Raw genomic sequence first — 20,619 nt, 5'->3', positions numbered from 1 at the left:
TCTTGTATCTGTCTGTGAATTTGCATGATATAAATTGAGCAGTGACCTGATCAGTGCAGCCATTATCCTGCAGAATAACTTTGCCCACTTTTTCAACATCAAGCTTGCATAATAAGCAAATTACTCAGGCCCTATTTACGTGGCTGTTGATGAGGCCAATCCATAGTGCATGGAGCTGTTGGAATCACAATGTGTATATTGACTGGTGAAGGTGGGCTTACGGTAGATGGTACAAGAGAATTTGCTGAGTATTTCCAGTACTTTACCGCTTTGAAATTGTCAGCAGCTGCAGTTTTATTCTTCAATGTGTAAAGTTTTCAGTATTTATATGATTGCAATGCCTGTTAACTCTTGCGCTCTTAATACTTGACCACACTTATACAGAAACATTACTGATGATTTCATGACAGTAGGGTTACCAAGAAAGTAATCTGTCATTCAATGGTGTGAAATTCTTCTGTTGTTAAACTTGATAACTGCTACAGATCAAAATGTTCAATATTTTATGTTGCTTGTCATCACACTGAAGTGTGATACAAAAGAACGTTTATATAAAATAACAGTGTCAATGTCCTTTTGGCAGCTGGAACGAATGGTTAAAATTGCCTGTAAAATACCCAGATTTACCACGAAATGCTCAAGTTGCTCTCACAATCTGGGATGTTTACGGACCTGGAAAAGCTGTTCCTATTGGTGGAACTACCGTTACCCTTTTTGGAAAATATGGGTAAGTTGAACTCTCCACTAGTTTGACTTCAGCACTTGGTTAAAAGATGGTCTGGAATATACTGCAGCGATTATGTGGAAAAAAGTAAAATGACTGGTTTTGCTGCCTTGTTTATGTGAATGCCCAATTTTCCCCAAAGGAAAATGGCTGAAAAGATATTGCGAAAGGGAGGGTTTCAGATTCTTGGAACATTGGAGCCAGTTCTGGGGGAGATGGGACTTGCACAAACTGGACTAGTTACACCTGGTCAGGACTGGTCCTGATATCCTTGGGGGAGTGGTTGGGGAGGATTTAAGCTAATATGGCAGGGGGATGGGAATCTTTGCAAGGATTCAAAGTCGGGGAAATTAAGAACAAAAGGGAAAGACAATAAGGAAAATAAGAAAAGTGATAGGCAGACAAATCAAGGGACAAAGTCATATAAGGATAAAGTAAAAAATTGTAGGATAAAGACATGAAAAAGGTCTCACTTTGATTTTTGATTTATAATCGTCACTGTATTATCATACACTAAAAAATATTGTTTCTTCCGTGCTGTACAGACAAAGCATACCATTCATAGAGAAGGAAACAAGAGGGTGTAGAATTTAGTGTTATAGTCATAGATAGGGTGCAGAGAAAGATCAACTTAATGCAAGATAGGTCCATCCAAAAGTCTGACAGCAGACTTGAGTTGGTTGTTACGTGATCTCAGACTTTAAGGTTTTGTACCTGAATGCTTAGAGCATTTGAAACAAAATGGATCAGTTAGTTGCACAGATGCATGTAAAGGGGTATGATATAGTTGGCATTACGGAGATGTGGCTCTAAGATGATCAAGAATGGGAACTAAACACTGAGGACTACTCAGTATTTAAGAAAGGCAGAAAGGAAAAGGTGGTGACGTTGCATTGTTGATTTGATATTAGTATTGATGACATGGAATCTATATGGGTCGAGTTAAAAAACAGCAAGGGGCAAAAATATTGGTCCGGGTGGCATACAGACCACCAAACTGTAGTGGTAATGTTGGGAAAAGAATTAGATAGGAAACCATAAGTGCATGTGTTAAAGGAACATGGTAATTATGGGCAACTTTAATCTGCATTTAGATTGGGAGAGTCAAATTAGTCACAGTACAATAGAGGAGAAATTTCTGGAGTGCATATGGGATGGTTTTCTGGAGCAATATGTTGAAGAACCAACAAGAGAACAGGCCATCCTGAACTGGGTATTTATAATAAGAAAGATTAGTTGGCAATCTAGTTGTGAGAGAATTCTTGAGGACAAGTGACCGTAATATATAGAATTGATGTAGTTCTGAGTCCGGGTCCTGAATCTCAATAAAGATAATTATGATGGTATGAGGCATATGTTGTCCATGATGAACTGGGAAACATTACTGAAAGGAAAGACAGTGGACAGGCAACCACGTGCATTTAAAGAATGAATAGGTGAACTCCAGAAATTGTTTATTCTTATTTGGCTCAAGTGGTAAGGGAATTGAGGCCAAACCATTGCATACAGGAGAACTTAGTATCAGATTCAAGGAAGAAGCATACACATTGGCAAGAAAGATTCTGAAAGTAAGCTAATGAGGAACATAAAAACTGACTGTAAAAGTTCCTATAGATATGTAAAAGAAAAAGATTGACAAAAATGAATGTTGGCCCCTTACAGTCAAACAGGACAATCCATAACAGGGAATAAAGAAATGGCTGAGGAATTAAATTTGTACTTTATTCATGTCTTCCTTTGTAAAGACTGAAGCAATGTACCAGAAGTGCTTTGAGAAACATATTTTAGGGAGGAACTAAAGGAAATCAACATTTGTAGAGAAATGGTTTTGGGGAAATTGATGGGGTTAAAGGTGAATAAACTCCAGGTCCTGATCATCTTCATGCTAGAGTAGTTAAAGTTTATTTAGTAGTCACAAGTAGGCTTACATTAATACAGCAATTAAGTTACTGTGAAAATCCCCTAGTTGCCACATTCCGGCACGTGTTCAGGTACACCTGAGGGACAATTTAGCGTGGCCAATGCACCTAACCCAGCACATCTTTGGATGTGGGAGGAAACCATAGCATCCAGAAGAAAATCATGCAGACATGTGAAGAACGTGCAGTCTCCACACAGACAGTGACTCAAGCCAAGAAGCAAACCTGGGTCCCTGGTACAGTCAGGCAGACTGCTAATCACTGTGCCACTGAAATAGCCCTGGAAATAGTAGATCCATTGATGGTTATTATACAAAAGTCTTCGGAGACTGGATTAGTTCCTACAGATTGGAGGTAGCTAATGTAAGGTCACTATTCAACAAGGGAGGTAGAGAGAAAACAGGGAACAATAGACCAGTGAGCCTAACATCAGTACTGGGGAATGTTGTTAGAGTCCATTATTAAGGATTTCATAGTTCAGCATTTGGAAGACAGTGGTATAATCAGACAAAGTCAGCATGGATTTACATAGGGAACTTGTGCTTGACAGATCTATTGGAATTTTTTAAGGATGGAACTAGTAGAGTTGACCGAGAATCAGTGGATGTGGTCTATTTCGACTTTCAGAAGGCTTTTGACAAGGTCTCACATAACGGACTACTATGATTGCAGGTAATACCTTGAAATGGATAGAAAGCTGGTTAGCAGATCAGAAGCCAAATGGGAAGGCATAAATGAGTTTTTTTCTGATTGGCAATCAGTGACTAGTGGGGTTCCACAGGGATCTGTGCTAAGACCCCAACTGTTCACATTAATATATAATGATTTGGAAGAGGGAACTAGAAGTGTTACCTTTAAATTTGCAGATGATACAAAGTTGGGTGGGAGGGTGAGGTGTGAGGAGGAGGCAGAGAAGCTTCAGTGTGATTTGAGCAGGCCGTTTGTGTGGACATATGCATGGCAGATGCAATACAATATGGATAAATGTGAGGTTATCCATTTTGGTAGCAATAATAGGAAGACAGATTTATTACTTGAATAGGTGTAAATTGAGAGAGGTGGATCCTCATTGAGACCTTTGTGTCCACGTGCATCAGTTGCTTAAAGTAACAAGTGCAGTAGGCAATAAAGAAAGCAGATGGTAAGCTGGCCTTCATGGTGGGAATGTTTGAATATAGGAATAGGGATGTTTACTTCAATTGTATAGGACATTGGTGAGACCACACCTGGAATATTGTGTGCAATTTTGGTGTCCTTATCTGAAGAAGGATGACCTTCCTATGGAGGGAGAACATTGAAGTTTTACCAGGCTGATTCCTGGAATGGCAGGTCTGTAATATAAGGAGAGACTGAGTTGGTTAGGATTATATTTATTGAGTTTAGAAGCGTGAGAGGAGATCTTATAGAAACTTATAAAATTCTAACAGGGTCAGACAGGGTAGATTCAGAAAGAATGTTCCCAGTTGTGGGGAAAGTCCAGACTAAGGGTTATAGTTTGGGGATAAGGGATAAATCTTTTAGAACTGAGGTGAGGCAAAATCTCTTCTAGAGGGTGGTGACTGTGTGGAATTCATTTCCACAGAAAGTAATTGAAGCCAAAACGTTGTCTAATTGGGCTAAAGGGGTTAAGGGATATGAGGGAAAAGGGTTTCAGGATATTGAATTCAGTGGTCAAAATGAATCAGGCTTGAAGGCCCTACTCCTGCTTCTTGTTTCTATAACTTTAAACGTAGTACTTCCCAATTCCTTCCTCTCTGGAAAAAAAACTTTAATTGAGATCTCCATAGAGCACTCTATTTCCATTTACTCTGAGTACCTCTCTCCAAGAAGATTGCACATATCGACGCAGACATCAAGTTTTTACAGAGATGCAAGAAAGCAGACAAGATACCTCTACAAATGCCATGGGCCAGCACAGTGGTGAGCACTGCTGCCTCACGGTGCAAGGGACGCAGGTTTAATTCCCGGCTTGGGTCATTGTGTGTCCTCATGTCTGCGTGGGTTTCCTCCGGGTGCTCCAGTTTCCTCCCACAGTCTGACAGACATGCTGGTTAGGTGCTTTGGCAGTGCTAAATTTTCCCTCAGTATACCCTGTAGTGTGGTAACAAGGGGATTTTCACAGTAACTGCATTGCAGTGTTAATGTATCTTTAACAAAATGATTAACCACTTGGCTTTATAAAAATGTAGTAGACAAAATAAATATATGAATCCCTGTTACAAGTTTGGCATGAACTTGATAGGCTGAAGGGCCTCCTGCTGTGCTATAAATGACTTGACAGTTCTAGATTAGAGTAAGGTGACTTGCAGAATATTTCAGACACATACACTATGTTGAATGGTGTATTTTTGTGAATGTAGCAATCAACAATTAGAATTGATACAAACATTAATAGGTAACCATCAAAATATTAAGCATTTTAAGGTTGACTGTGGTGGGACTAATTGCATATTATCCACTACTAAAAATAAAATTTGAGACGGTTCATTCCTTCAGGAGGTCTTTTGAAATGCATGAAATGATTTGTTACACATGGTGAACAGTTTTTGTGAAGTAACTCTGTAATCTAAAGCAAAGACATGACTCAATATCATGCGAGTTGTCATGTGAGTGACCTCCACTGCTTGACACTAAATTTATCTCTGAAATATAGCTTGTTTTTTGTTGTGTATGATTGAGACTGCATTGCATTTTAACACTTCTGGATTTGCGTCAAATGCAGTTCAGATCAGGAACTTCCTGCACTTGTGGGATGTGTAGTCACTTCAATTTGTATAAGCTTCAATATAAAATGAAATGTTCACTATTTACATATCTCTACTGTTGACATTTGGTATCCCCAGTATTAAAAGAAAATATGAATGAGATTTTTGCCTTGAAGAAGAATTAATATTACATTCAGTACTGCACATGAATAAATGCATGAGAATATGGCTAGAGTTTTGCAAATCCCTGCTTTTAAGACAAAGCAATAATATGGAATAACGTTAGTGAACAGTTGAGAAAGGTATCAGCTTCATGATAACAATCAGGACATTAAAGAGTTTTTTTTTGTTCTTCATTTACAGGATATGTGTGTTACAGGTTAGGCCAGCATTTATTGCCCTTGAGTAGGTGGTGAGCTACCTTCTTGAACCATTGCAGTCTCTGTTTTTTTTTAAATGGTTGGAGGCATGTGAAATGTTTTATGAAAATGAAGGCACATATTATCAAATGTCATGTTTTTATGATTAGTTGGATGTGGGTCGTGATACACTCAAGGTTCAGTGTTCATGACTCATATCTTTATCACTTGGGTCCAAATCATTTTTGTTATATTTGAACTTGATTTATTATTGTCGCATGTATTCACATTCAGTGAAAAGTATTGTTTCTTGCATGCTATACAGACAGAGCATACTGTTCATAGAGAAGGAAACGAGAGTGCAGAATATAGTATTACAATCATAGGTAGGGTATAGAGAAAGATCACCTGAATGCAAGGTGGGTCTATTCAAAAGTCAAGAACAGCAAAAAAAGAAGCTGTTCTTGAGTCGGTTGTACGTGACTTCAGACTTTTGTATTTTTTTTTCCTGACAGAATATGATGAAAGAGGTGGTGTCCTTAATTATGCTGGCTGCTTTGCTGAGGCAGCAGGAAGTGTAAACAGAGTCAGTGGATGGGAGTCTGGTTTGCATGATGGATTGGGCTACGTTCACGAGCTTTTGTAGTTTCTTGCGGTCTTGGGCAGAGCAGGAGCCATACCAAGCTGTGATACAACCAGAAAGAATACTTTCTATGGTTCATCTGTAAAAGCTGGTGAGAGTTGTAGCTGGCATGCCAAATTTTCTTAGTCTCCTGAGAAAATGGAAGAGTTGATGGGCTTTCGTAACTATAGTGTTGGCATGGGGGGATCAGGACAGGTGGTTGGTGATCTGGACACCTAGAAACTTGCAGCGCTCAACCCTTTCCACTTTGTCCCCGTTAATGTAGAAAAGGGCACGGTCTCTTCTGCACTTCTTGAAGCTAATGACAATCTCCTTCCTTGTGTTGACATTGATGGAGATGTTATTGTCATCACACCAGTTCACCAGATTCGCTATCTCATTTCTGTACTCTGTCTCTTCTCTCTTTGAGATCCAACCCATTATGGTGGTGTCGTCAGCAAACTTGAAAATTGAGTTGGAGGGGAATTTGGCCACGCAGGTGTATGAGGAGTATAGTGAGGGACTGAGAACACCAGCCTTGTGGGGCACTATGTTGAGGATGATCGTGGAGGAGGTGTTGTTGCCTATCATTACTGATTGTAATTTGTTAATAGCAATTTAGGGATAGCGATTTGATGAAGAGGAGCAGACCACATAGTGGAATTGGTGGCAGGTGCAATTCAGTGCTGAGCAATTCAATGCTGAGGGTGGCATGGTAGCACAGTGGTTAGCACTGCTGCTTCACAGCTGCAGGGTCCTGGGTTCGATTCCCAGCTCGGGTCACTGTCTGTGTGGAGTTTGCACATTCTCCTCGTGTCTGCGTGGGTTTCCTCCGGGTGCTCCGGTTTCCTCCCACAGTCAAGGATGTGCGGGTTAGTTTGATTGGCCAGGCTAAGAAATTGCCCCTTAGTGTCCAGGGATGCGTAGGTTAGTGGGTATGATATGGGAGTAGGGCCTGGGTGGGATTGTGTTCGGTGCAGACTCGATGGGCCGAAGGGCCTCTTTCTGCACTGTAGGATTCTATGATCTAGTTAATGTCCATGCAAAATTGACCCGTTCATGTCAGGTTCTGTGAAGTACATTTGGGGGATGCAAATAATAATGTATACCTTTAAATTGTAAGATGCTCACCAGGGGAGCAGAGTTGAATGGACTGATTTTTTTTCCACTTGGTGGTACTTTTGTTTTTATGGCATTGTGTAGTGGTACAAATACATGGTGGGTTTGGACACTTAACAGTAGGAAGCAAGTTTACATCATGAATTGAATCCACATCTGGGGGCAGCACAGTGGTTAGCATGCTGCGTCACAATGCCAGGCACCCGGATTCAATTTCAGCCTGGGGTGACTATCTGTGTGGAGTTTACACGCTCTCCATGTGTCTGCGTGGGTTTCCTCCCACAGTCCAAAGATATGCAAGTTAAGTGGACTGGCCATGTTAAGTGACCATTAGTGTCAGGGGAACAGGCAGGAAGAAAATGTGAGGTTACAGAGATAGGGTGGGACTGTTGTCAGTGCAGGTTCAATGGACTGAGTGGCCTCCTTCTGCACTGAAAGGATTCTGATATCAGTTATTAAATGAAGATTCCCTGAGGTAATGAAAAGAACTAGAACTTATAGTTGTAATTAAAATCTCAATATTTTACTGTAACTTGGAAGAGTAACTGGGGAATTTCATAGATTTTAAAAAAACAGTAAGAAGTTTTGAGTAAATAAAGAATTGATCATTTCTGCTTTTGGATGAATTGGTAAAAGAAATAATCAGCATTAATTTAAAAATGAATCTTGACTAATTTTCTGATCAGGGACTTGCAGAGAGTGCAAGTCAGGAAATTGGCCCTACGGCTTGTGTTTTTTTTTCATCCACCAAAGTTAATCGGGGATCAGTCCATTTTTACTTTGTTTCAAAAATACTTCATATGCTGTATGAAGAAAGTTACTGATAGGAAATTTTAAAGTTTCAACTCAGTTCCATTTTTAAGGAGTTGTTGACTAGTGATTTTGTAGTCAGTTAATACGTTTTTTTTCTTTTTGGATATTGAAGTCAACATATTTATTGCCTGTAATTGTTTATAGTTACATTTTGCTGGCTTATGTTGATTTACTATGTTCTCTTTATGTATGCGTATTTCGTGAAGTATTAATGTAACTGGCTACCTAACTGACTCGTTCGGGATTTGGTAGATTTTCTCGTGACTATCAATGGCTGTCTTTGTGCGTTCAGTAATCAGACGTTCCTGTTTTCCTTGATTTTTATGTGCAATGGATGACCAGCTAATTCAATTAAATTTGCCAGTAATATACTTCCTCTTATGCTCTTAATTTTCAGCATGTTTCGACAGGGCATGCATGACTTGAAAGTTTGGCCAAATGTTGAAGCAGATGGGTCTGAGCCTACAAAAACAGCAGGCAGGACTAGCAGCAATGTATCTGAAGATCAGATGAGCCGACTTGCAAAGGTAGGATTATTGCACAAATCAAAAGTGCGTGTGTTGCATTCTTAGATGAAGAAGTAAACTTTTTAACATTAATTCTTGACTGGCTGAGAGGCTAAAAGGCTTTTCATGTGTATCATATTTCCTCATGTGCCCTTAAATTAATGGAATATCATTCTTTGGGATAAAAGCAATTTTGTGTTTTGCATAATGCACATTTTTAAAAATATACCTGATTATTTGAAAATCATAAATTTTCCTGGATAATTTTTTTCTTGAAAGGTGGATGTTTATCAACAAGTGACTTTTAAAAATAATTGAAATAAGCAAAAACTGTGCCTAAATCAGCCACAAATGTCTCAAGTGACCCCCATGAGCTTTTCATTAGTATTGGATCTCTTGACCTGAGTCAAACTTTTTGCAATTCAAAATGATTAATGTGAAGTTGTTCTTGGCTAAAGATAATGATTATTAGTTAAACCTTCCAACTTTACGGATGCAGAAATAGATCGAATATAATAATGGAAAAGCACATAGGCAAAATGTACAATGCACTTCTTGAGGGAAAAAAATTGAAAGCAATAAAAATTTACAAAGGCACAGGATTGAAGAGATTTTTCTGGCTTGTAATTTACCAAGGGGGGGAAAAAAGTGTATGAAGCAAAATACAGAGCGATTAAAGCCTGGTGAGATGTAGAAAGCGCGGTTTGCGACTTCTTTCACGTAATAAGTGGTGCTTAGATTTTCATGTTGATGTCTGATCAGTGGCAACTTTATGCTTATTGCAAACTGAATTCATGCAAAGTTTGTTCACAAATACTCTGCAGAAGTAGGGTTTGGGACTGTATACAGCTAAGATATCCGAACATGCACTTGGAGCTTAAGGTTGGTGTGTACACTATTTACTGATTAGTTTCATTGCTGGAAGGGAAGGATTAGGTACTCGACTGAGAGATCTCTCAATGAACCCAAGCTGTAAAATTAATATCTGATATTTCAAGCCTCTTGACCTATCCTCATCCTCCCAATGCTCCCATGAACTCACTCAATATTTTATCTGGCATTAACCTTTTGTGTATGTTCATGCTGCTACTCCAAGACCTTGCTTTTGGTCTCCACTGACAGATGCAATCAAAGCAGATCCTGTGCATTTCTCAATAACTCACTCAGACGTATGTCACACTGTGAGCCAACCAGTCTTGCTTAGACTCTGTCTTTCTCAAAGTTTGCTTATTAGTCACAAATAGGCTTACATTAACACTGCAATGAAGTTGCTGTGAAAATCTCCACGCTCTGGTGCCTGTTTGAGTACACGGAGGGAGAATTTGGCATGGCCAATGCACTTAATCAGCATGCCTTTTTTGTTTGGACTGTGGGAGGAAACTGGAGCACCCGGAGGAAACCCACAGACACAGAGAACATGCAAATTCCACATAGACGGTGACCGAGCTGGGAATCAAACCCATATCCCTGGCACTAAGGCCGCTGTGCTAAACACTGTGCCACCATGCCGCCCTAATCTCTGTTTTTGAAGAACTTGCCTTGGAATTCTCTCCAAATATTGCTTGCATTCTGGTGGCTTCAGAGTTTCTGTCTTGCCTTTCAAGATTTCTTTCCTCTGGATCTCAGAGTCTGCTTGCTTCACCATCCAAGCACATTTTCAGACTTTTGGCTACGCCAAGCAGAACATAGCTGCCCCAAAGGGTAGTTTTTAGTTTTATTTATTAGTGTTACAAGTAGCCGTACAGTAACACTGCAATGAAGTTACTGTGAAAATCTCCTTGTCGCCATTCTGGTACATTGAGGGAGAATTTAGCATGGCTAATGGAATTAACCAGCACTACTTTTAACAAAGAACAACCCAGCACGGGAAACAGGCCCTTCGGCCCAATGAGCCTGCGCCGCCACATCCTCCTACACCTACCCTGCCCTGCGTGTCTGCGAGTGGAACCCCTAACTTAGCCAGATTCAGGGGAGAATAGTGTCAATTTGGTAAACCAATCAGCCTAAGAGCACATCTTTGGGGTGTGGGAGGAAACCGGAGCGCCCGGAGGAAACCCACGCAACCACAGGGAGAATGCGCAAACTCCCACAGACACCGGCCCAAATCCATGTATCTGCACAGCTAGCAGTGATAGTCACTGAGCTGTTGCGGCGCCCGTCTACCGGTCCAGGATCAAGCACACACACCGGCACGAAGTACTAGGCCACTCCTGGAACCTCCAAGAGCAGCCCACGCACGACCCACCGTGTGCATGCCCCTTGTTTGACAACAAGGTGGACTTCCACCTGCGGAATAAAAAGACAAAAACTTTGGACTGTGGAAGGAAACTGGAGCACCCAGGAAACCTACACAGATTGTGCAAACACCACACGGTGACCCAAGCCAGGAATCGAACCTGGGTCCCTGGTGCTATGGGAGAGCAGTGCTAACCATTTAATCCAGCCATTTGGATATGTACTTTGTTTCAACAGCACAAACAGCTGATACTGTAGCCTCCAAACATCTTCAAAGCCCAAGAAAAATACAGGAGGGCCTGAAAGGTACCTTTGCCTTTGAGGCCTGTAGCTTCAAGTGCCCAATCTTTGGTTGCCCTCTTAGATCTTCTGGACTTCTCTCAAGCCTGCTTTACTTCAAGTTCACTCCTCACAGCACTTTCTGTAACCTGAAGCATTTTTCTCTACTCTTGTCATTTATCTTAACTTTAATAGGCTCTGACTCTGATGCCTGTCTTTGTCCCCACCTAGGACTTTTTTTCTGGGATCTCATTCTGTCTCATTCCCTAGTTTGGAACCACTTTCTTGGTTTGGACCTTCTCCCTATCCCCTCCCTGGGGCATTATCTCTGGAATGATGCTCTGGTTCAGGGTCACCTGCTCTGCAGTTTTGTGTCGTTTCACTTTTTTTGTTCCATCTGTGCCGGCACGCAGAGTGATTTTTCTGGCTGGCACATGTGCAAAAGTCCCAAGGCCCGTGGGAACTGTAGTTCTCAAACTGTGACTTTACTTTAAGGTAAGTATCAGTTTTTTACAAGCGGAGCAAAAGGACCTGGTGGTGCACAAGTAGCTGAAGGTGGCAGGACAGCTTGAAAAATTGGTTTAAAGAGCATATAGAAACGTGGACTTCATAAATAACGGTGTAAGAGTACAAATAAAGGTATGGTGACCCTTTATAAAACTCTGGTTTGGCCACTACTGGAGTAAAGGTTCAGGGAGCTTATTAAATATTTCTAAATGCAAGATGTTCAGGAAAGATAAGGCAGGAAGAAAAGGAGGAGGAGGAGGTATTGATGAAGGTGAGCATTGCAGGACTAGAGCAAATTGTGTCCCAGAAACTTCAAGGACAAAAATCAATTTGGATAGAACTCTGGGACAAAAAACAGTAATTACACTGCTCTATGTAATTGATAGTCCACCAACTACTGGGAAGGATGTCAAGGAAAAAGAAAAATTGCAAGGAAATTACAGAAAGCTGCAAACATTATAGAATAGTTACAATGGTGACTTTCATTACCCGATTTATAGACTGGGATAATGGAACTGTAAAGGGCAAGAGTTGTTAGATTTTGTTCAGGTGAATTTTCTGCAACAAGATGTGTTCAGGTCCAACAGGAAAGGAGCTATTGGCAGACATGGTTCTTGGAATGAGATAAGCCATGTAGATCGGGTATCAGTGCGGGAACATTTGGGGATAGTAATCATTACATTATAAGATTTAGGATGACAGTAGAAAATGGACAGTCTTAAAATAAAAGTGATTAACTAGGGGGGGGGGGGGAGCTGACTTCAATGGGGCAAGAAATGAGTCAGGCCAGATAGACTAAAGCCAAAGATTGGTGGGTAAAACTGCAGCTGAACAATGTGCTACCTTCAAAGAAGAATTGGTTCCGGTACAGGCAAGATGTATTCCTTTCCAAAGGGAAAGTTAGAACAAATAAATCCAGAGGTCCCTGTTTGAGAAAGAAGATAGAAGATTAAAAAAAAAGAAATAGTGTGCTTACAACAGGTGAAATTGCAAAAGGTTCAGAAGAGAGGTGAAGAAACAAATAAGAGAAGTGAGGAGGGATCATGTGATAAGATGGCAGCCAACATAAAGGGGAATCACAGTCTTCTACAGGCATATAAATAGTAAAAGGTTAATAAATGGAGCATTGCGTTGGATCTGGGGCATAGCTGAGATCTTAAAGGAATACTTTGCATCCATCTTTACCAAGAAAGCAGACGCTACCCAGGATAGAAGACAAAACTGTCAGCTGGAATGTTCAAAATTCTCTCCTTTTGCATAAACTGTTGGTACTTAAATTTGGCAACGCACTGGAACTGGATGAGATGCACCTAAGGAAATGAGTGTAAGTCGTTGGGCACTGACTATAATATTTCAGTCATCTCTAGACTTAGGGGAGGTGCTGGAGGACTGGAGAATTATAAACTTTAATGCCCCTGTTCAGTAAAGATTACATTATGTATTTTAGTTGCATGATTGCTTTAATGGACTATCTCATGATTTGTTGGTGATTTCATTCGGAGTATTTCACAAACTGTTGTTTAGTTTCAATATCTGTTCTGTACAGTGCAGAGGACATTTCTTTCAATATACTTCTTGAGTGTTGCTTTGAATCTACGGGTGCAAGCCACACATTTTTTCATCTATTTTAAAACCCACAACTCCTTTCGTAGTTAGGACATTACAAAAAGAAAATTGCAATGAATCGGGATTTTGTATCATTGGGACCATCAAGAAAAGGTCCTAAAACATCACTGTAAGGCAATTCCACAAAAAAAATAGACTGAGCAGTCTACGAGCCACGACAGATCAGCCATGATCTTATTGAATGGCGGGGCAGGCTCGAAGCGCTAGATGGCCTACTCCTGCTCCTATTTCTTATGTTCTTATGGCCTGCAAGTGAAACGGCAGGTGAGTTAGGATGTCTGGTCCTTTCAGTGAAGAAAGTGAGTCATAGATATCCTATGCACAGCATTTTCAGTATTTTGTAGAAGTGAATAAAATTGCAAACGATTTGCTCATTCCAACTTTTCTCAGTACAACAGGAAGAAAAATCTTCAATTTGCTGTGGAACTTGGTATCTGGCTTTGCATATAAACCAAAACTTACGAAGACTTGACAAAAGTCCATGAAGAGTATGACTCCAAAGCCACTAATCATCGTGAAACTTTTCAGGTTCCACCGAAGAAATAAAATGGAAGCTTTGTTCAGTTTGTGGAAACCTTAAAAAGGGACGCACAACATTGTGAGTTTGGGTCATTGGAAGATGCTCTTTGAGATCATCTAGTTTGTGGTCTCCAAAATGAGGCTATCCAAAGAATATTTCTTACTGAAGATGCTTTGATTGTAAAAACAGCAGTAGAAATTGCATTTTCAATTGAGCTGGCTGCTAAAGAGGCTTCACAATTTGGTTCAGGAATGAACATCCACAAGTTGGAAACTCTTCATAAGAAGTCAAAACAGCAACAAGCATGGTACAGGTGTGCCAAAATGGGCCATTCAATGAGTAAATGCTGGAGCAAGAATAGTCAGTGCAAGAATTGTGGAAAAATGAGTCACACTGCAAAAGCTTGTTGGGCAAGAACAACTTTTCCTGAGAAGAATATTCAGAAGAAAAATCTAGGTACTTTTTAAGAAGAACAAGTTGCATTCTACCAAAGAACTTACAACACAGAAGAAAATAGTTATGACTGAAGAAGAGAATGCCCAGAACATAGAACACTACAGCACAAACAAGCCCTTCGGCCCACAAGTTGCACCAATCACATCTTTACCTACCAAGCCATAGAACTATCTGTAACTCCCAATCCCATTAGATCCCATATACTCATCCAGAAGTCTTTTAAAAGACCCCAGCGAGTTTGCCTCTACCACTACCGATGGCAGCCGATTCCACTCACTCACCACCCTCTGAGTGAAAAACTTACCCCTAACATCTCCTCTGCATTTGCTTCCCAGCACTTTAAACCGGTGTCCTCTCATAGTGACCATTTCAGCCCTGGGAAATAGCCTCTGAGAATCCACCCTATCTATTCCTCTCAACATTTTATAAACCTCTATCAGGTCGCCTCTCAACCTTCATCTCTCCAGGAAGAAGACCCCTAGCTCCCTCGACCTATCTTCATAAGGCATGCCTCCCAATCCAGGCAACATCCTTGTAAATCTCCTCTGCACCCTCTCAATAGCTTCCACATCCTTCCTGTAGTGAGGTGACCAGAACTGCGCACAGTACTCCAAGTGGGGTCTGACAAGGGTCTTATAAAGTTGCAGCATTACCTCCCGACTCCTAAACTCAATCCCTTGATTAATGAAGGCCAATACACCATACGCCTTCTTGACCACATCCTCCACCTGTGAGGCCAATTTAAGAGTGCTATGGACCCGGACCCCAAGATCCTTCTGCTGTTCAACACAGCTAAGACTCCTACTCTTGATATTGTACTCCTTCGTCCCATTGGTCCTTCCAAAATGGACCACTACACATTTATCCATGTTGAAGTCCATCTGCCACTTCTCTGCCCGGTCTTGCATCCTATCTATATCTCGCTGCAACTTCTGACATCCCTCCAGACCATCCGCAACACAACCAACCTTCGTATCGTCGGCGAACTTACTAACCTATCCCTCCACTTCCTCGTCCAGGCCATTTATGAAAATAACAAACAGCAAGGGTCCTAGAACAGATCCCTGGGGCACTCCACTGGTGACCGACCTCCATGCAGAAAAAGACCCATCCACAACCACTCTCTGCCTTCTGCAGGCAAGCCAGTTCTGGATCCACAAGGCCAAAGCCCCTTGGATACCATGTCCACTCCTTCTCAAGAAGTCTTGCATGATTAAGAGCTTCAACTGAACATCTTATCCATACTGGGTAGATAATTGGTTCCTGGGTGATTCTGATGTTAAGTGGATAATATATTAGAATGGGGATTGATAATGGTGCTGCTGTGTCTTTAATTTTGAGACTACATACCAATAAAAGTTGAAGTATTTTCCTTTATATATCCTTAAAATCTCACCAGCAGGCTTTAAAGAAAGAGATTGACCATGACGTAATGTTTTAATTGCACAATGTAGAGGTGAGTGAACAAACAGCAGAGTTTGATCCGTGGTAATTTACTAGCTGTATTTGGGAGATCATGTTTGGAGTGCTGTCAACAGATTGGTTGATGGCAAAACAGACCTGTAGCAACTTCTGGATAAATATAGTTGTATTTGAAGAGAGAAATGGATTCAATGATGGACGTTCAAGTGAAACTCCAGATTAAGCCTATTAGTCAACCAAAAAGTCTGAAAGCAAGAGCAGTGCCATATGCAATTCACCCCTAGGTTGAAGAAGAATTCGTACAATTGTTAAAATTGATGTGTTAGAGCTGGTTACAATGAGTGACTAGGCTACCTGCCCATCATACCTGAAAGCAGATGGTTCCATTGATTTTTGTGGTGATTTTAAAACGATCATAAATCCAGTGTGCTGATCAATATCTGCTTCCTTTTACTTGTAGATTTGTTTGCTGGGTTATCATGTGGGCAGAAATTCAGTAAGATTGATCTTTCATAGGTGTGTTTACATATGAATGTAGCATTGAACCTCAACCATTGTACTTGTAAAGGTCTTCTATAACAAAAGATTTCCTTTTGGAATAATATCTGCACCAGCCTTATTCCAAAGATTGATGGATCAGATTTTAAGTCGCCTCTCTGGTGTACAATGTAACCTGGATGATATTCTAATTACAGGGTCAGGTGAACATGGTACCTTGTCAAATGCCTTTTGGAAATCTCAGTTCACCACATCCACAGGTTTCCTTTTATCCGTGTTGCTTGTTACTTCCTCAAAGAACTCCAGTAATTTAGTTGAACGTGATTTCCTTTTCACAAACCTGCTTGATTGAATTGAGGTTTTCTGTGTGCCCCGTTATAACACCCTTAATTTTCCAAACTAATGTGACCTTTTCAGAATTTTGGGAAATGAAAATTAAAATGAATTTATCTACTGTCTCAGCAGCCACTTCTTTTAAAGGTTAGTCATTCTTAGCTGTTCTTTGTATTCTGTCCTATTTTCTGATTTGCCACTAATCTTTGTGGGATTATGTGCTTTTTCTTTCAATTTGATACTATCTTTAGTTGACCACATGGTGTGCCTTCCTTTTAGAATCTTTCCATCTCACTGGAATCATTTCCTGAATATTCTAAAATAGCTTCTTAAATTTCTGCCTCTTTGACCTATTCCTTTAACCTATTTCCCCAGTTCATTTTGGCTAGCTGTCTTTGACCCCATTACTTAAATTTAAATCCACACCCCTCTGCCGCAAACTCAATGTGGAATTCAATCATGTTATGATTACTACTACATAGGACCATCTTTGCAATGAAGTAATTAATTAGCCCTGTCTAGCATTAGATCAAACAGTTGCCTGTTTTTTGGTTGGTGCTAAAATGTGTAACTCGAAACTCCCAAAAATACACACTAGATTTATCTTCCAAGCTACCTTTGCTAATCTGGTTCGTAGAATCTATATGTAGGTTAAAATCACCCATGATTATTTCTGCACCTTTCTCGCAAATCCCCATTATTTCGTTCTGTCCTGTACTTTTTTTTACTGTTCTTATTTTTAGGGAGCCAATCACAGAATCACAGGCTCTTTGGCCCATAATGGCTTCAGTGACACATTGGAAACGCCTGAAATTCCGCCTAACCCCATTTACCAGCACTTGGCCATTAGCCTTGAATGTTATGACTTGCCAAGTTCTCATCCGGGTACTTTTTAAAGGATGTAAGGCAACCTCTACCACCCTCCTAGGTAGTGCATTCCAGACTATCAGCACTCTCTGGGTACAAAAGGTTTTCCTCACTTCACCCCCTAAAGCTCCTGCCCCTCACCTTGAACCTTTGCCCCCTTATGACTGACTCTTCAACTATGGGGAACAGCTGCTCTTTTCCACTCTGTTCATGCCCTTCATAATCTTGTATACGTTGATCAGGAATCAGGTTGCCCCTCAGTCTTCTCTGCTCTGAAGAAAACAACATTCCAAGCATACCCAATCCCTGTTTATAATTTAAATGTTCCATCTCTGACAGCATCCTGGTGAATCTCCTCTGCAGTCTTTCCGTGCAATTACATCCTTCCCTATAATGTGGTGACCAGAATTGCACACAGTACTCCAGTTGTGGCCTCACAATTCCAACAGGACCTCTCTGCTTTTGTAATCTATACCTCAATTGATAAAGACAAGTGTCCTATATGCCTTTTTCACCACCCCACTTGCATGCCATCAGGCATCTGTGGACAAACATGCCATGGTCCCTTTGTTCCGCAGAGCTTTCTAATGTTCTACCATTTCATTGAATTCTTAATGGCCAAAGTACTCCTTCCAAAGTGTATCACCTCTCGCTTTTCAGAGTTGAATCCCATCTGCAACTTACTTGACCATTCGTCTATATCATCTTGTAGCCCAAGGCATTCTGCCTCCCTGTTCACCATCTGACCAATCTTCGTGTCATCTGCAAACTTACTAATCCCGCTCCTCACAGTTATCTATGTCATTTACATAAATGATAAATTACAAACCACTCCCACAAATAATTTCTTACCATTACTATTTCTTATTTCTACACTACTTGGTTTTACATCTTGACCTCTAGGGCTATAGTCTTCTCTCTCTATTGTCCCAATGCCATCCCTCATTAACCGAGCTATCCCCCCACCATTTCCTAGCTTTCTATCCCTTTTATTATGTCATGTACCAGTGAATTTTCAGGTCCCTGTTTTGTCATGCTTCAGCTATGTCTCTATAATGGCTATCAAATCATACATATGTAATTTTATTTGTGTTTTCAATTTGTCTGTTTTGCCAGAAGTTCTATGTACATACAGATACAGAGCCTTTAGTTCTGTCTTTTCACTTTTTTGACAACCTCTAGCCTTATCTGCTGGTGCACTCTTAAGTTTGTGCACACACTGTCTCTTCCTGCCATGCTCTGATCATCATTTCCCTTATTTTATCATAGTCTCAAGCTTGATCCCTTGCCCCCACTATTTAAATTCCTCTCTACTGCCCAGGTTATATGACTCACCAGAACACTGATCCCAATACAGTTCAGATGTAGACCATCTCAACAGTACACATCCAACTTTCCCCTGCTCTGGGTCCAGTACCCAATGAATCAAAACGCAAAGAAGAACGAAGAAATTTACAGCACAGGAACATGCCCTTTGGCCCTCCAAGCCTGCAGAGCCTCCAATCTATCTCTCCCACACTGATCATTTGAGGTGCACATTTAACTCTCTTGCCTGATTTACTCTATGCCAATTTGCTTGCGACTTCGATAGAGATTATTGTGTTTTGAGATTCTGCTTTTAATTTATTGCGTAGCACTCTGAGTCCCTCTGCAGAACCTCCTTTTCTACTTTTATCAATGGACAATGGCCACTGGACCCTCCCCATTATGCTGCAAATTCCTCTCCAGCCCAGAGCAGATGCCCTGAACTCTGGCCCCAGATAGGTAACATAGCCATCTGAACTCCTGCTCTTGGCTGCAGAGAACTGTGCCTATCCCTTTGCCTATATTGCCCCCACCTGCCACTACGTTCCTATTAACTTCCAACATAACCCTTACTCGAATAGCTTTCTGGTCAATGATCTTGTTATCAGTTTACTCATCTACCCTGCAGCCACCATTTTCATCTGTACAGACTGCAAGTGTCTCAGATCTGTTGGAAAATTGCAAAGACTGAGGCTCCTCAACTTCTACCTCTGGGTCCCCGTACCTCAGTCGTAGTCACGCATTCCTGTTCCTGATCAATGACCAGACCAGAAAATCCTATACCTAAAGGATCTCACTGCTTTCTGATAGTCTGTTTGCCAAGCAAAGCAACAATGATATGAGGAAAAACCTTTTTTGCGCAGCAAATTGTTAGGATCTAGAATGCATTGCCTGAGTGTGTAGTAGAGGCAGATACCATCAGGGTGTTCAAAAATGGACTTGGGTAACCACAAAGGGAGAAAATCTGCTGTACTTCTGGGGAATGGGGCTAGCTGAATTACTCTGGCAAGGAGCTGGTACAAATATGATGGGCCTAACAAAGACTTATGCTGTAACCATTCTATTGTTCTATGATATTCGATAGTAATTGAGAGAAGAATGGTGAAAGCCCAATGAAGTTTTTTTTGTAAAGCACTTGTTCTTGAAGCTTTTTCCTATTGTTGGGAATATCCAGTCCAGGGATATTATTGTATAAATTTTCTGCAGAAGAAAAATTGTGGTGCATCTAACTGACAAATGTAAATTTGAGTCTTGTCTTTTTCTGCTAAAGAAGGTTAGATAATTACATTTTTTTTTGCATCTTGTTATATAAAATCTGGACTTACAACAGTGCTTGAGTGATTACTCAGAAATGCTGGTCATTTAGCACAAAAATTGAGCATTGACTACAATAATAGTAAAGGAACAAAACAGAAAATGCTGGAAAACCTCAGCAGATTTGACAGCATCTGTGAGGAGAGAATAGAGCCAACATTTCGAGCCTAGATGACTCTTCATCAGAGCTCTGTTTTTTGTTTCGGATTCAGCATCCACGGTATTTTGCTTTTATAATAGTAAAGGTACTTTTAAATTCTTGTGCTTTCTTTACTTTTAATGATTCTGAGTAATCTGCTGCAGTATGCTTTTGTGGTTCTAATGATTGACCACTTCTTCCATTAGTTGCCTTCAATCACCTGAAGTTTTATTGGCAGCTGAGCAGTTTCCTGCAATTGTGCTCAAATAGACTGCCTTCTCTTCAGAAGTGCTCCAGGAGCATGAGCTGGCAGTATAATCTTGCTGCTGATTTACACTACTGCTGAATATG

The 20,619-nt window shown here is 40.7% G+C and overlaps 1 protein-coding gene across 1 annotated transcript in view; it reads left to right on the top strand.

The window, feature by feature from the left end:
• The window catches only part of pik3c3 (phosphatidylinositol 3-kinase, catalytic subunit type 3), a 124,744-nt gene that overhangs the window by 9,396 nt on the left and 94,729 nt on the right, over positions 1–20,619 (top strand). The window contains exons 3-4 of the mRNA XM_080208711.1: positions 584–727; positions 8,659–8,788. Of these exons, the coding sequence (XP_080064837.1) occupies positions 584–727; positions 8,659–8,788 (274 nt within the window). The remainder of the gene's footprint in view (positions 1–583; positions 728–8,658; positions 8,789–20,619) is intronic.

Source organism: Carcharhinus amblyrhynchos, chromosome 1 (genome assembly GCF_965287045.1).
Source record: "Carcharhinus amblyrhynchos chromosome 1, sCarAmb.v2.hapA, whole genome shotgun sequence".
Classification (NCBI taxonomy): Eukaryota; Metazoa; Chordata; class Chondrichthyes; order Carcharhiniformes; family Carcharhinidae; genus Carcharhinus; species Carcharhinus amblyrhynchos.
This window is presented reverse-complemented; position numbering and strand designations above follow the sequence as displayed.